This window comes from Amblyraja radiata, chromosome 10 (assembly GCF_010909765.2).
Source record: "Amblyraja radiata isolate CabotCenter1 chromosome 10, sAmbRad1.1.pri, whole genome shotgun sequence".
Lineage (NCBI taxonomy): Eukaryota > Metazoa > Chordata > Chondrichthyes > Rajiformes > Rajidae > Amblyraja > Amblyraja radiata.
Window position 1 is genome coordinate 40,251,689 of NC_045965.1, and position 16,347 is coordinate 40,268,035.

At 45.0% G+C, this 16,347-nt stretch overlaps 3 protein-coding genes across 5 annotated transcripts in view; 1 reads left to right on the plus strand and 2 right to left on the minus strand.

Annotated features, from left to right (window-relative positions):
• Positions 1–12,857, minus strand: part of echdc2 (enoyl-CoA hydratase domain containing 2) — a 34,641-nt gene extending 21,784 nt beyond the window's left edge. For both annotated transcript variants that reach the window (XM_033028634.1, XM_033028633.1), the window contains exon 1: positions 12,763–12,857. In XM_033028634.1, the coding sequence (XP_032884525.1) occupies positions 12,763–12,804 (42 nt within the window). In that variant the 5' untranslated portion in view covers positions 12,805–12,857. The remainder of the gene's footprint in view (positions 1–12,762) is intronic.
• tmem53 (transmembrane protein 53) lies at positions 1,828–10,343 on the minus strand. Its single transcript, XM_033028635.1, has 3 exons — positions 10,196–10,343; positions 7,683–7,774; positions 1,828–5,067 (listed from the first exon to the last, which is right to left on the minus strand). The coding sequence occupies exons 1-3, from the start codon at positions 10,248–10,250 to the stop codon at positions 4,369–4,371; spliced, it is 846 nt and encodes a 281-aa protein (XP_032884526.1). The 5' UTR covers positions 10,251–10,343; the 3' UTR covers positions 1,828–4,368.
• armh1 (armadillo like helical domain containing 1) overlaps positions 10,723–16,347 on the plus strand; it is a 40,865-nt gene continuing 35,240 nt past the window's right edge. For both annotated transcript variants that reach the window (XM_033028631.1, XM_033028632.1), the window contains exon 1: positions 10,723–10,875. The gene's annotated coding sequence lies outside the window, so the exon portion shown is untranslated. The remainder of the gene's footprint in view (positions 10,876–16,347) is intronic.

A 16,347-nucleotide genomic window follows, 5' to 3' on the forward strand; every position in this document is an offset into this window, starting at 1 on the left:
AAGAGACAACAAAATGGATTTTCCTTACAGTCATAAAAAATAAAAGAAAAGCACAAACACAGAAGTCCACGACACAACACAACCCCACTGCGGCACCAAAGTTAGGGAAGGAACCAAAGTCCAGCCAGCCTCCCCGATTTTCCCAGATGTTCACCCGTGGTCGGGGCCTCCCGAGCACCCCGCAGTCTCGGCCACGGGCGGCCAGATGCTCAGGCCCTCACGCCGGGAACGATGGAACCCCGACGCCGAACCCCGAAGGAGAACATCCTCAGCGGCCTGGACCTCCAAATCAGCCACCCCCCACCGGAGTCCGCGGCTCCCGAAGTCCACAGGCTGAGCCGGGCGGAGACCCACGCTGGCTACCCCCGAATAAGGGTTGCAGGACTCCGCGATGTTGATCAGCGCCGCATACGTTGGGAGCTTCGCGAACCACAGCTCCGTGATGTCAGTGCAGCAGGCCCAGCACTCCGGAGCTCCAAACGGCGATCCCCGGTAAGGCATCGCCCGCCCCGCGATGTATCCAGCGTTGCCCCGCCGCTGCTGGAGCTCTGGTCGGTCCCGGCAGGAAAGGCCACGGGGGGGGGGGGGGGGGAGAACGCGACTCGAACAATAGTCGCATCCTCTCCAGGAAGCGACTGAAGGACGGTACCCCCATTACCGTACCCTCTTCCCCCCACATAAAAGACAAACCCCCCCCCCCCCAAAAAATGCACTTCAAACATAACAAAAAAGATACCGGACTGAAGGCAGAGGCAGCCATGACAGCACCACCGGATGTCCTATTGAGATCTTTTTACCCTTACAACTCCCATTGAGGTCTTTTTACCCTTACAATTCCTCAGTTCTATCCATACTGACTTCATTTCCTGATTCTATGGCACCCCTCATATGGGCTTGAATTGAATTCCTCACCAACAGAGCTCCCCCACCCCCTCTGCCCACCTGTCTGTCTTTTTGATAGGACGTATACCTTGAATATTCAGTTCTCATAGGAACTCAATCTAACAATACCAAATGCCTGCATATAAGGAAATTGTTTCTGATGGCTGAAGAGTCATTAGGGTTGTGCCAATTGTAGCCTGTTGATGAGGAAGTCGAGGATCCAGTTCCAAAGAGATGGGCAAAGACCCAGTTCTGGAGGGGATGATAATGTTCTGCACCGAGCTGTAGTTGTCAGATGACAGCTTGACTGATGTATGTCTTCTTATTGTCGAAGTAGTCCATTGCAGAGTGGTGTGCCAGTGAGATTGCAACCCCCATTAATCTATTGTGGCGGTAGAGAGAATCAACCATGAATGTCTTGAACGAGGAGCAGGCTTGATAGACCTGTTTGATTGTAATTCAGTTTAATAAGGCCTGAAGGACAATTTCCAAGAATTTTGACTAATCGGAGAATAAAGTGATATGGAGTTAAACAAAGATAATGGGACGAGGTAAAAGATCAGCCATTATTGTAGTGTATATAATGGTAAGTGTAACTTTAAGAACTGAGCACTATATTGGTATGATTTGTGTCATGTGATAGATTCTATAACTTATCAGTCTTGTGAATGTGTCAGTGTGCAGTGTACTTTTGCAAAATAAAGAAGACCCACACTGGCAACAGCGTGTACTGAAAACCTGTGCTTGTTTCTATCTACATGCTGTAGCCAAAATATCTTACAATTATTGAATAGCAAAAGTGTTGCGAGAGAGACCATATGGTCTACCCTGTTGCTAATTCTTAAAACATATTTTGTAAGATTGCTAGGCTTTTCAACCAACCTGAAGGGATGGTTTAATTGAAGTATTCAGAAAATAAGAATTGGACTTAGATGACACCCGAGAAGCTTTTCAAAATTGCTTTTTATATATAAATCCTGCACAATTTTTTTCAGCAATGCAGTTATACAAATCCATTGCTGAAGTGTGGAGAATGAGAAAATTACAGAGAATGTTGTACACTCGCAGAACATATTAACACATTTTAGATTATTCTGACTTTACAAGGGATGAGAGGTTCTAAGTTTAACTGCTGCCATGCAGCCCCCCCCCCCTTAATAACTGGAAATAATACAACCAATTATTTATTTGGTTTTACCAACAGTTTGTTTCAGTTTGTTATACACAGTCTTAAATTATGCAAAAGTATAAAACATCTAATCATGAATAGATTCCACTGTCCACTTTGACAAAGTGGAGAGGTATGTTTTTGATAAATGTACAATATATTTGGTTTTTGATAAATCTCAGATAATGAAGACATGCAAGTACAAATGCAGTTCAATTAGTGCAACAGCTGCTAAAGTTGACTAGCCAAGATGCATCTCTGAGGCATTAGGAAAGCACTGATGATCCAAAGTCAGAGAGTGAAAATTGAAAAGATTTATCCATTATAAAACAAAACTATTACCTTCAACCACTCAATTAAAATAGATACCTAAAAGATAGAGGGGAGGTTTCCTCTTGCATTGTTTTGACAAAGTTGAAGACATTTTATTTAACAAGCTATGGATTCATTGTTCGGGTGGTTTAAAATACACCGACTAAAGCCTACTACCATTTTATGTATCAAGCCATGAAACTGAACAAAGTCTATACACAGAACAGAGATACTAAATGTTTAAACCCCGTTTAAAATTGTGGATATTCAAGATACCAAAACAGAAGGAACTCAAATAGCAGCAGCTATGGGAGTTAATAATAAATATGCATCAATCATAGAGCTATACATCAAAAGTAGTACAAATAGCAAAACAATCAATGCACTTGCATTGTCATCAGGTCTGCAAGAATCCAAAACCCAAGATGCCCCACAAAACAATTATAGAGGTTAATGGAATTACATGATTATAGCGATGTGTTAAATGTTTGATGAACCTTGTCAGCCAAGTTATTCAGAAACAGAACAAAAACAACAACTTGCATTCATACAAGCTGTCTAACATTGCAAAACATCTCAAGATACGTCCATGCCTACTTATAAAATATAACGAGCCGTAGAAGCTAGAATTGGTGACCTGAAGCCTGGCCATGGAAAAACGTTTCAAAGACCAGCCTAAAGAGGGGCTGAGGATTCCAGAGGACAAATGACTGAAAACATAATTATTAACAGTGCAGTGATTATAACTGGAAATGAGGAAGGTGCCAGAATTAGCAGAACCTAGATCACGGGGTTGAATGACTTCTGGAAGTTATTCAGAGCGAATTGAATGGTTAAGGAAGAATTGAGTGCTTTGAACCCTGCATGAATTTTTGTCTGCAGCATCTTTCCATAGTTTATTAACAGTTTATCAAAATCCGCAACTTCCACCAGAACAATGAAAGCAAGATATAGCAGGCAATGAAAGCACCATCTTCTCCACATCATACATTTGTTCATTGCTAGGCAAAAATCCTGAAAATACCTGCCTGACAACAACGCAGGAGCACACATAGCATGGAGTCTGTATTGTTTTGAGAAAAATGCCCATATTCCCTAATGAGGTTAAGCCACTAAGTGCTTGACTTGCTAAAAAGAGAATTAGTCAATTTGAAAAAATTCTCCAATCTATGAACAATTCAGAATCTTGCATTAATATTTCAACACAAAGTATTAAATGCCATAGGAGGTCATCTCACATCATTCTTCTCACAGAAGGCAGTGAGTCTCTGGCATTCTTTGCTCCGGCAGTTGGTAGAAACTGGATCACTATTAGAATTTATAGTGAACATATAAAAATATTTGATAGATTGAGCAATAGAGGGGTATAGAGAAATGGCACAGCAGATGGTTTGAGGCCAGCATAGATCAGCTATGATATTAAATGATGGAGCAGCTTGAAGGACCTAATGGCCTACTTCTGTTTCTATTTTCTTGTGGTCTAGTGGACAAACAAAAATAAGCTTAGGATTGGTTTATTATGTATTATCAGAATGCTACAGCAAATTCAATATGACTGTTTGAACTTGCATTGTATAGCTTTGACATTCCTTCCAAATATTCAGGAGCTAAAATCGTTGTAGTGTTTGTATGGTCATATCCAGCAAGATATCCATCCATTGAAGATTAAAAAGAAATTCTGCTGTCCACCTCACTTTGTCACCCATTCTCGAAGATGCTGAGAACCTACAAAACCTCATTAAAACAACTACTGTTTAAATGTTAACCAAAAGAATAAGCATTAGCATAAGCATTACTTTCAAAGGATACCATAAATGAGTTTACTGTTACCCCATTTAAATTTAACATGAGAACTTTCCTGGAAATTCCAAATTACAATCAGAAGCGGGACACTGACCGACTTTATATCATTCCTCCTTCCTTTTCCCCACCCTCCCTACCCCAGCCAGCCAAGGGCATTAAGGCCAACTGCAATGATTTGCTTGGTGTATTGGGTTAAGAGTTGTTTATAACACATTCAATGGTTTCTCATCATAGTATTTAGGTAAATGTTTCCAAACACATTCTGTGAAGAAACCGATGCAGCTGATAGAATATTTATCAGGGAATTTTCTAAAATGGTTTACATGCTGCGATGAGTTAAAATCCAATGATTGCACTTCAATATTTAACCGTTTTCTAGCTTTTATCATTTCCTCTACATCCTTGTAAGAAATTATTTTATCTGCTTTTGAATATAAGAAAAGTTGAGGCCATCTTGAAGGGTCCGCTTTCAAAGCATCATAGTGTGATAGGGAAAAAAATTGTTTTGCTGGGTAGAGCAAAACTTGAAAGACTGCCACCAAGATGAAAGCAGGAAGAGCAAAACACTTCACAAAACTGTTGACTGAAGAACCCAAAACTACATTCAGAGCTCGGACACTACCTAGTAAGTTCCTATTTCCAGGTGCACTGTCAAAAACGGTCCCTATGACATTAAACTTTGTGAAATAAGTTTCATTTTGGTTGATCAAGAGCTCGACAATGTGGCGATAGAGCATGCTGCCAGCATTACTGAAAACATGGAACAAGATTGGATGCTCTTCTATGCCAATGTCAAACAGAAGATCTAAGAGCTTTCTTGCAATGTAGCGTAGATTTCTTCTGAAGATTCCAGGGAAAAATATCTGACGCCATGGAGCAGTGTATCTGAGGACCACACAGCCCTGTAATAAGAGAAGTAAATATCGTTCAATACACTGTATATAAAGCATTCACTACAATTACCAGGTGAATATGTTAAGAAAGGAAAAGATAATGGTAACTTCTGTATTAACAAGGAATGACTGTCAACACCTCAGAAACAAAGTAACAATAAGCGAGTTCGGTATTCCGAAAAACACAAGGAATCATGGGATTTGTCAAAGGTCACTCATGATAAACATTCTCAGCAGCTGTGCTGCTGCATGGATACAGACCTGAGTTTCGTCCGTAGTCAGGATTGAACCCGGGCCTCCGGCGCTGCAAGCGCTGTTGAATTGCTACTGGATCGTCCCCGTCCCGAATGTCCCATCTCTGTCCGGGGGAGGCCGGAGATATCCGGGGTGACTCTGGACTGAAGGGACACTGGCCTGGAGCAGTGGCGGCCAGGCTTACAGCCAGCGCGTAGAAGAAGTGCTAATTCTAGCTCAACTCTGCCTGACCCGCCAGGTTAACCGACAGCCCTGGACGGTGGCCCATCAGTCCAGAGTCACCCCGGACTGGTTTGATCATGTGGACAATTTTATTCAATTGACCTATATCTTCTGAGAAAATATCAGGGGCAGAGAATCATAGAGTGGTATGACATTGAAATAGGGCCTTCTAACCACAATATGCCCAACTACACTAATCTAATTTGTTCACGCTAGGCCTGTATCTGTTTTATGCCTTGCCTATTTTAGTGCCTGTCAAAAATTCTCTTGTAAAATGTGATTGTATCCGACTCCAATACTTCCAGAAGAAAGTTCTAATTATCAACTATTCTCTCTGTTAAAAATAACGTTCCTCTCAAATCCTCTTTGTGATTCCGAGGGATAGGATCTCCCAGTATTTGGACAGGCAAGGACTAATTAGAGATAGCATAGCTTTGTGTGTGGGAAATCACGTCTCACCAATCTGATAGGTTTGGAAGAGGTCATAAGCAGATCGATGAGGGCAGGGTAGTGGATTTTGACTATGTGGACTTCAGCAAGGATTTTGACAAGGTCTTGCATGATACGCCATATGTCTTTTTCACCTCCCTAACTACCCATGTAGCATCTGTAGTTTAGCATTAGGTTGATTATTGTCACATGTACAAATGTTAAAAAACATTTGTTTACGTGCTATCCAATAAAATCAGATAATACTGTGCATTCATGTAATCAAGCCAAACACAAGTACAAAAGGTAGAGCAAAGAGAAAAAATCCAGAGTGCAGAATATAGTTTCTCAGTATTATAGCATAACAGTTCCAGAGAAAAAGTCCCATGTCTGCAATGATGTAGCTTGGAAAATCAAGACTATACTCCATCTTATGGAAGGACTCTTTAAGGTGTGATAAAAGAAGGGAAAAGGCTGTTCCAAAGTCTGTTGGTGTGTGTTTTCAAGCTTCTGCATATTCTGCGCGATGAGAACAGGGAGAAGAAGGAATGACCAGGGTAGGAAAGGACGTCGATTATGTTGGCTGTTATGTATATGAATGATTGAAGGTTAATAAGCAGATTTAGGCAAGCAATATACCAGCCTTTGTATGCTGGTCTGGTCTCTCTCCCTAAAAATAAAGGGCATCCAGTTTTGGATGACAGGTTTGCTTTATGAGGTGAAAGCCTGCGTGAAAATGTTTTAAACAACTTATCATTTTTTGAATAATATACAAGGAGTAATTGATTCATAAATGTCTAATAAAATTCTGTTCATTTCAATGAACTGCAAGGTGATGCAAATTAGTTCAGGTAAAAAAAATATAAAACATTTTTAATATACAAATATTAATTTAGTTTTATCTTGCAAGATTTCTGGACAGATATTTTTCTTTCTTACATTTTTTAAACAGGAAATCGCTGCAGATGGTGGAATGGAAAATAACAGAAAATGTTGCAACCATTCAGCAAGTTAGGCAATGATTATGATAAGAGGAAAACAGGGTTAACTCTTCACGTTGATAACCATGCATCTCACCTGTAAGCAGTCACTGCCTGACTTTAGCGCTATGTTTCACTCTTAACAGATCTTGCCAGTTTGCTTAACCTTTTTAGAGAATGTTGTTTGAAAGTCAACAGTCATTATTGGAAGAAAAAGGGTCACAGAGTAATGCCCCTGCCCCACTTAGGAAACCTGAACGGAAACCTCTGGAGACTTTGCGCCCCACCCAAGGTTTCCGTGCGGTTCCCGGAGGTTTTTGTCAGTCTCCCTACCTGCTTCCACTACCTGCAACCTCCGGCAACCACCTGCAACCACCGGGAACCGCACGGAAACCTTGGGTGAGGCGCAAAGTCTCCAGAGGTTTCCGTTCAGGTTTCCTAAGTGGGACAGGGGCATAATACATCACAGAAACAGGCCCTTCAACATAACATGGCTCATGACAACTAGGATACCCCTACACCAGTCTCACCCACCCATGTTTGGCCCATATCCCTCGAAACCTTTCCTATCCGGGTCTGCTATCTCCTTTGTCTTTAAGATTCAAATGTCTTTATTAGCTTTTTAAATGTTCTTACATATAATCTAAAAAGAACCTAAATAACATGTGCCAACCACAAATAAATCTTGAGCAATTTTGATATCCATACATATGAAAAGCTGTATTTCCCAACACCAACCTGATTTTTGTAGATATAGCTGTATTTTGCTAAATGTTTGTCTTGGCAGCCAGCCCAACCCAACAAAATTATCACAGGGTCTTCTTTAAGGTCTGAAATATACAAAGTGATATTTATAATTTTCAATACTTTAAAAATAAATTTGTATTCAGATTCCAATCTTAAATGATATAGCTTTGTTAAAAAACATGGGACCATACAGAACATTCAAGCATCTTTCCAAGGGTAACCAGTTGGTTCCATATTCACCTTCCATTTCCAAGGATTTGAATTTCAGTTAAATTGAAACTGATATGGGAATGAATGTCTATCCTGCTTAATGCAGGTGCTTGATAGATTTGTCTACTCTGAATAATACATTGTGCAAAGCAATCCACAATTCAATTCAAAAGGGTATAAATTAATATAGAGCGATGGGAAACTAATACAAGAGTTTGTGATGATTAACTGTTTTTTTTCCACATATATGTTCAGAAATTATTTAATTTTTCTGCTCAGCCAAATTCTAGTTTTACTATCCCTTCACAAGTTAAGAAGCATAAAAAGGCAACATCAGTGATGAATGGGTTATACATCTGCAAGTCATATGCAGGGTTATACATCTGCAAGTATTTAGCAAAAATTACAAGAAAAATCAAATGTCATAAGTTCACGTTATAGGAATAGAATTAGGCCATTCCACCATCAAGTCTATTCCGCCATTTAATCGTGGTTGATCTTTGCCTCCTTAATCCCATTTTCCTGCTTTCTCCCCATAACCCTTGACACCCGTTCTAATCAAGAATTTGGCTATCTCTGCCTTAAAAATATCCACTGACTTGACATCCACAGCCCTCTGTGGCAATGAGTTCCACAAATTAACTACGCTCTGACTAAATAAGTTCTTCCTCATCTTTTAATTCTGAGGCTATGATCTCTGGTCCTAGACTCTCCTATTGGTGGAAACATCCTTTCCACATCCACTCTCTATGCCTTTCACTATTCTGTAAGTTTCAATGAAGTCATTATTGGAAGAAAAAGGGTCACAGAGTAACCTTTAAAACTCCCGCGAGTAGAGGCCTAGTGCTGTCAAGTGCTCATCATATGCTAACCCATTCATTCCTGGAATCATTCTTGTAAACCTCCTCTGGACCTTCTCCAGAGCCAGCACATTCTTCCTTGGATATGGGGCCCAAATTTGCTCACAGTACTCCAAATGCAGCCTGACCAGGGCTTTATCGAGCATAAGTATTACATATATATATAACAATATAACAATTACAGCACGGAAACAGGCCATCTCGGCCCTTCTAGTCCGTGCCGAACACGTATTCTCCCCTAGTCCCATCTACCTGCACTCCATTCCTTTCCCGTCCATATAACTATCCAATTTATTTTTAAATGATAAAATCGAACCTGCCTCCACCACCTTCACTGGAAGCTCATTCCACACAGCTACCACTCTCTGAGTAAAGACGTTCCCCCTCATGTTACCCCTAAACTTCTGTCCCTTAATTCTCAAGTCACATCTCTGTTTTTGTATTCCAGTGCTGTTGATACGCTAGCATTGAATTTGCCTTCCTTACTACCGATTCAACTTGCAAATTTACTTTTGGGAGTCCTCAACCAGCACTCCCAAGTCCCTTTGTACTTCCGATATCTGGATTTTCTCTCCATTTAATCTACACCTTTATTCTTATTATCAGAATGCATGACTACACACTTTGCTACACTGGATTTAATCTGCCACTTCCCTGCCCACTCTCCTAACCTATCCAAGTCCTTCTGCAGAGTCCTTACTTCCTCTACACTGCCTACCCCATCACCTATCTTAGCATCATCTGCAAACTTGGTTACAAAGCCTTACATTTGAATAACAACACTCCACTAACACTGTTTCAATTCCGTATCCATTTTGCTAATTTACCCTAGATCTCACCTGATCGAACCCACCTAAATAGCCTACCATGCGGGACCTTGTCACATGCCTTGCTGAAGTCCACGTAGATAACATCCTCCACCCATCTTGTCAAACCCGTGTTACCTCTTCAAAACAACTTAAATCACATTTGTGAGGCATGATTTCCCACACCTTGCTAACTATCCCTAATCAGACCTTGCCGACCAAAGCGTTGGTAGATCTTGTGTCTCTGTCCAGTAACTTCCCCACCACCGATATGCGGCTCACTGGCAAGTAGTTCCTTCCACCCCCCTCAGTCCTGATGCGGAGTCCCGACCCGATATCCCTCAGCCTCTACAGATGTTGCTCGACCCACCGAGGTCATCCGGCAGTTTGCTTTTTTGCTGATTGCAGTAAAATAGCCTTCATGTAGATGATCAACCATAACTGTCTACCCAACGGAGCAGAATTGAAAGGCCAAATGACCTATTGATGACCTCTTTCTAGTGATCTTCCGTAACCACTATTTCCCCCGCTGGCTAACTGAAAGTTATTTCCCTGTATTCGCGGGTCGCCACGGAAAGAAATTCCCTTTCAAAAAGATCGCCGTGAATCGGACAGCAACCTCAATTACCTGAATCGGAGGGATCGGGGAAAACGATGGAGTATTCCAGCTCCGTGTCGCCCATGGTTAACCCGGAGGCCCGAGGTGTCACCACCGGCGAAAACCACCCCGGAGCAACCAATGCGGAAGCGGCTTTTGACAGGGCCGCCACTTCCTTAGCAACCGCTTCAGTCAGGCTGCTCGGACATGGGGCCAGGACTCATTCTCATTGGTCCACTCCAGCCCCGCTCGGCAGCCAATGCGGAAGCGGCTTATGACAGGGTCGCCATTTCCCTAGCAACCGCAAGGTGTGGGAAGGAACTGCAGATGCTGCTTTATTATACCGAAGATGGACACAAAATGCTGGAGTAACTCAGCGGGCCAGGCAGCATCTCTGGATAGAAGGAATGGGTGACATTTCGGGTCGAGACCTTCATGCTGCCTGTCTCGCTGAGTTACTCCAGCATGTTGTATCTGTCCTTAGCAACCGCTTCAGTCAGGGTGCTCGGACATGGAGCCACGGCTGCTTCACATTGGTCCACTTTGTCCAGCAACAATGGGACAGCTCCTCCGCCCCCTTCCGCGGCCGGTTGCACTTTGTTGTTGGTTCCCATCAAAGATACGAGATCTATGATCTTTGGTTCCCATCGACAGAACTAGTTCAACAAAATAAGTGTCACCTTATTAAAATAATCAACTTTCTGAATCAGGTAAACGTTTTATCGAAGCAGTCAAAGAAAGGAGCCCGACCCCGGACGTCGCCTATCCATGTGTTCAAGAAGGAAGAAGGGTCTGAAGAAGGGTTTCGGCCCGAAACGTCGCCTATTTCCTTCGCTCCATAGATGCTGCTGCACCCGCTGAGTTTCTCCAGCAATTTTGTGTACCGTCGCCTATCCATGTTCTCCAGAGATGCTGCCAGAGCCGCTGCGTTAAATCACAAAGATTTCCACGAAACGATAACGACTGCTTAAGTTCAGGGAAACAATTAACTTATATATATATATTAATTCTGCCGTTTATGGCGTTTGACTTATTTCCGCATTTTCGGTTTTGATTTTAATTTGATTATTAGCCCTTGTTTTCAATGTTAAAAGGGGCGGTTTAAGAAACATTACAGAGGGATTCAAGCGAAATAACTAAATACAAAATACAAAATTTTGAGATTTAAAAAGTCAAGTCTGCAATTTATCCCATCAGATAAAGCATAAAAAGAAGTTTAATTTGACACCTAATTCACTTTCATATCTTCAGTATTAAAAAAATTATGGTAATTTTCATACTCGGAAATTAGCATCTTGTTCCCTATAGAGAGGTTTCACGGCAGTCGGGTCACGACCCATGACCCGTACTGTTGCTAGGCTACTCCAAATGGATTACACGCGATGAACTGCAGGTAGGCACTTACCATTGTTTCCAGCGTAGCGGGCCGGTTAAAACCCGCTGAAACTGTCAATTTTTGCGCTGTAAATAATTATGGAAATCGGGATAAAGCGTGTGAGACATTTAGCATACTTCAGAATTCCAAAAGTGAGGAGAACAGCCAGAGTGCTTGGCGAACATTGGCCTTTGCTCACTACTGCATTTCATCAACAGCAAGGCATTATTTGTGTTTTTTCTTGATTCCTTTGGCATCTAAAAAGTTTCAGAAGTGATAAATCTGGCTGTAATTTTTTTTAATCGCCCATGGTTCTCGTGGGTTTTTACATACAAAATGAAAACGCATCTGAAGAAAAATTTACAGCCAGATTTATCACCTGAGAATTTTTAGATACCAAAGGATTCAAGAAAAAACACAAATAATGCCTTACTTGATGAAATGCAGTGAGCAAACGCGATAATTCCCAATATTTTCAATGTTTACCAAGCACTTTAGCTGCTGTTGTCCCTTCAGTTCTCGCTTCTCTATACCTTCATTTCGCTTCACGTTTGGAATTCTGAAGTTGGGTACATGTCTCTCACACTTACCCCGACTCCCACAATTTTCTTCAGCGCAAAAATTCAACATTTTGGCGGTTTTTAACAGGTAGGAAAGTACGCGTTTCTAGCATCAATAACATATACTGGAAGTGAGGGATGTCTTCCAGTTGGATTTAGCGGCTCCGTGCGTTGAGCCCTATGACCCAGTGACCTTTCGTGCAACCCCCCTATTGCTTTTCCATTGACAACACAGGACAGTCAAAAGCCCATAACTTTCTTAAAAGTTAAGAGAACTGAATGAAATTTTCAGTTATTATAGATTGAAGCATTCTGAAACAAATATAAAACAGCTTACTTGGATGACCTGAAATTGAAGCATATAATTAGTTAATTACCTAATTGTAGCTAATTACAAAATTGACCATTGTGACGGAAATAGTAATAAACACCCAGACTGCCTTGAAAATTCAAAAATGTGATATTCTCAAGATCAGAACTTTAATATTATTGTATAATATGTTGTAAGTCCATAACAGATAGGTAAATAAATTAAAATTTCTAGCAATAGACCAAGTCTTTATGGAGAAGATCAGTTGCTAGCTGTTACATTGGCATATCATAATCAGTAGGATCATCATACTCCTCAGATTGTAACCAATAAGCAACTCTGTACACCTTAGGTACACAAAATTGCTGGAGAAACTCAGCGGGTGCAGCAGCATCTATGGAGCGAAGGAAATAGGCGACGTTTCAGGCCAAAACCCTTCTTCAGACTGATGGGGGGTGGGGGGGGGAGAAGGAAGGAAAAGGGGAGGAGGAGGAACCCGAGGGCGGGCGGATGGGAGGGTGGGAAAAGACAGCTAGAGGGTTGAGGAAGGGGAGGAGACAGCAAGGACTAGCAAAATTGGGAGAATTCAATGTTAATGCCATCCGGACGCAAGGTCCCCAGACGGAATATGAGGTGCTGTTCCTCCAATTTCCGCTGTTGCTCACTCTGGCAATGGAGGAGACCCAGGACAGAGAGGTCGGATTGGGAATGGGAGGGGGAGTTGAAGTGCTGAGCCACCGGGAGGTCAGGTTGGTTATTGCGGACTGAGCGGAGGTGTTCGGCGAAACGATCGCCCAACCTACGCTTAGTCTCCCCGATGTAAATCAGCTGACATCTAGAGCAGCGGATGCAGTAGATGAGGTTGGAGGAGATACAGGTGAACCTTTGTCGCACCTGGAACGACTGCTTGGGTCCTTGAATGGAGTCGAGGGGGGAGGTGAAGGGACAGGTGTTGCATTTCTTGCGGTTGCAACGGAAAGTGCCCGGGTAGGGGGTGGTGCGGGAGGGAAGGGAAGAATTGACGAGGGAGTTGTGGGGGGAGCGGTCTTTGCGGAAGGCAGACATGGGGGGGAGATGGGAAGATGTGGCGAGTGGTGGGGTCACGTTGGAGGTGGCGGAAATGGCGGAGGATTATGTGTTGTATTTACCGGCTGGTGGGGTGAAAGGTGAGGACCAGAGGGACTCTGCCCTTGTTGCGAGTGCGGGGACGGGGAGAGAGAGCAGTGTTACGGGGTATGGATGAGACCCTGGTGTGAGCTTCATCTATGGTGGCGGAGGGGAATCCCCGTTCCCTGAAGAACGAGGACATTTCCGATGCCCTGGTATGGAATGTCTCATCCTGGGAACAGATGCGGCGTAGGCGGAGGAATTGGGAGTAGGGGATGGAGTCTTTACAGGGGGCAGGGTGGGAAGACATGTAGTCCAGATAGCCATGTGAGTCAGTGGGTTTGTAATGTATGTTGGTCAGGAGTCTGTCCCCTGCGATGGAGATGGTGAGGTCAAGGAATGGTAGGGAAGTGTCGGAAATGGTCCAGGTGTATTGGAGTGCCGGATGGAAGTTGGTGGTGAAGTGGATGAAGTCAGTCAGTTGTGTGTAGGTGCAGGAGGTGGCCCCAAAGCAGTCGTCAATGTAACGGAGGTAGAGGTCGGGGATGGGGCCCTGGTACGTCTCGAACAAGGATTGTTCAACGTACCCGACAAAGAGGCAGGCGTAGCTGGGGCCCATGCGTGTGCCCATAGCTACGCCTTGTGTTTGGAGGAAATGGGAGGAGTCAAATGTAAAGTTGTTGAGGGTGAGGACCAACTCCGCTAGAACATAGAGTGTTAGTGGCTGGGTATAGGTTGCTCCTCTGGTCGAGGAAGAACCGGAGGGCTCCGAGGCCATCCTGGTGGGGGATGGAGGTGTAGAGTGACCGGACATCCATGGTGAAGATGAGGGGGTGAGGGCCCAGAGAGTGGAATGCGTGGAGGCGGCGGAGAGTGTCTGAGGTGTCTAGAACATAGGTGGGGAGGGATTTGACCAGGGGGGATAGGATGGAGTCAAGGTATGTGGAGATGAGTTTGGTGGGGCACGAACACGCAGAGACAATGGGTCTGCCGGGAGAGCCGGGTTTGTGGATTTTGGGGAGAAGGTAAAAACGGGCCGTGCGGGGCTGGGGAATGATGAGGTTGGAAGCTTGGTCGGGCAGGGTGTGGGAATTGATGAAGTCGGTGATGGTGCTAGAAATGGTGGCCTGGTGCTCGTCAGTGGGGTCATGGTCCAAGGGTAAGTAGGAGGAGGTGTCCGAGAGTTGGCGCGTGGCCTCAGCTTTGTAGAGATCGACGCGCCAGACTACCACGGCACCTCCCTTGTCGGCTGGTTTGATGACCCAGTCTGGGTTTGTGCGGAGTGATTCAATGGCAGTGCGTTCAGAGGGGGAAAGATTGGAGTGAGACAGGGGAGTGGAGAAGTTGAGGCGGTTGACGTCGCGGCGGCAGTTCTGGATAAAGAGTTCCAGAGCCGGGACTTTATGAGAGGGGTTCCACGAGGAGGGGGTGCGTTGGAGACGGGAAAGAGGGTCATCATTGGGGGGCGAGGACTCCTTCCCATGGAAGTGCGCTGTGAGGCGGAGACGACGGTAGAAGCGCTCCAAGTCATGGTGGGCGCGGGACTCATTGAGATGGGGACGGAGGGGGACAAAGGTAAGACCTCTGCTGAGGACAGACCGTTGGGTGTGGGAGAGGGGGAGGTCGGGGGGGATGGCGAACACCCGGCAGGGGTGGGAGTTGGGGCCAGAGGAAGGCAGGTGGGTGGACTGGGGACGGGGCGATGTGTGGGGGGGGGGGGGTTGTGGGTGTTGGAGGGGGGGGGGGTGGTCAGGGGGTGGGGGGGAGGGAGGGCTGTAATGTGGGTGGGGAAGAGCAGGGGTGACATGGTTGGGGGGGGATGGGGGAGGTTCAGTGGAGCAGCCACTGAGGTTGGCAAGGCTGGGCAGACGGGCGCTAGGACCCAGTGGAGTTAAGTCCAGAAGAGTGGGAGTAAGCAGCGTGGAGGCTCCAGGTAAGGCGACGGCTGTGGGTTGCTGGAGGGGGGTGGAGTGGTGCGGCGCGGGTCACCGGACCCGATGGTCGGAGTCCAGTGGCGCGGGTCACCGGACCCGATGGTCGGAGTCCAGTGGTGGTTGAGTCGGGGTCCGCGGGCGATGCGTGGGTGGTCCCGGTGGGCGGAAGGTCGGCGGGTCGGCGGCGAGATGAATCGGGTGCGTTGCGGCGGCCATGTTGGGGGAGCCCCCGTACGGCGGCGATGCCGGGTAGGTCGGGTCCAGCGGCGATGTCGGAGGAATCAGCGATGGGGAGGGGGTCCAAGTTACCGTAGAAGCTGCGAGGTTGGGCGTCATCGGTAGGCAGGTGAGGGTCAGCGGCGGCATCGATGTGGAGGTCGGTGAAGGCGGCGTCCCGGTGAGTATGGAAGTCGCTCCTAGTGGCCAAGATGGCGTCGCGGGACTCGGGCAGGCGATGCGGGCCAGAGTTGGGGCCCGGAGTCTGCGGGCGGTCGAGTCGCGGAGTGTAGGCGTCGGGAGCGGCCTGGAGTCGGGATAATTTAAGGTCCTTAGTGGAATTAAGGTAGGCCAGGAATTTTTTATTTAAGAGGTGGATCTTCCGGTGGATGAAATACAGCTGGGGTCCGTTGCAGGTCTGGGTTAGTGAGGCCTGAAGTACAGGGAGTGTCGATGTGAGTGCGTTGCAGGTCTGGGTTAGTGAGGCCTGAAGTACACCTTGTTTGTTCTCAACTTTTCAATTTTGGAATTGTAAACTACAAGTTTTTGCTCTTCAAACCATGCATGACATGCCTTTCTGCCCACTACTTTCCCATTAATAATGTCCTGTAGATTCAATTTCTTAAGAAAAGGATAATTTTTTTAAATAGCCTAAATTTCCAAATAACAAACTAATCCCA

Excerpts from the sequence above, each read along its gene's own strand:
- tmem53 (XM_033028635.1), bottom strand. The coding sequence starts at position 10,250 with ATGGGCGACACGGAGCTGGAATACTCCATCGTTTTCCCCGATCCCTCC. Across the intron at positions 7,775-10,195 it reads CCCCGATCCCTCCGATTCAG|ACCTTAAAGAAGACCCTGTG; the intron begins GTAATTGAGGTT and ends TGTATATTTCAG. Across the intron at positions 5,068-7,682 it reads GCTATATCTACAAAAATCAG|GGCTGTGTGGTCCTCAGATA; the intron begins GTTGGTGTTGGG and ends CTCTTATTACAG.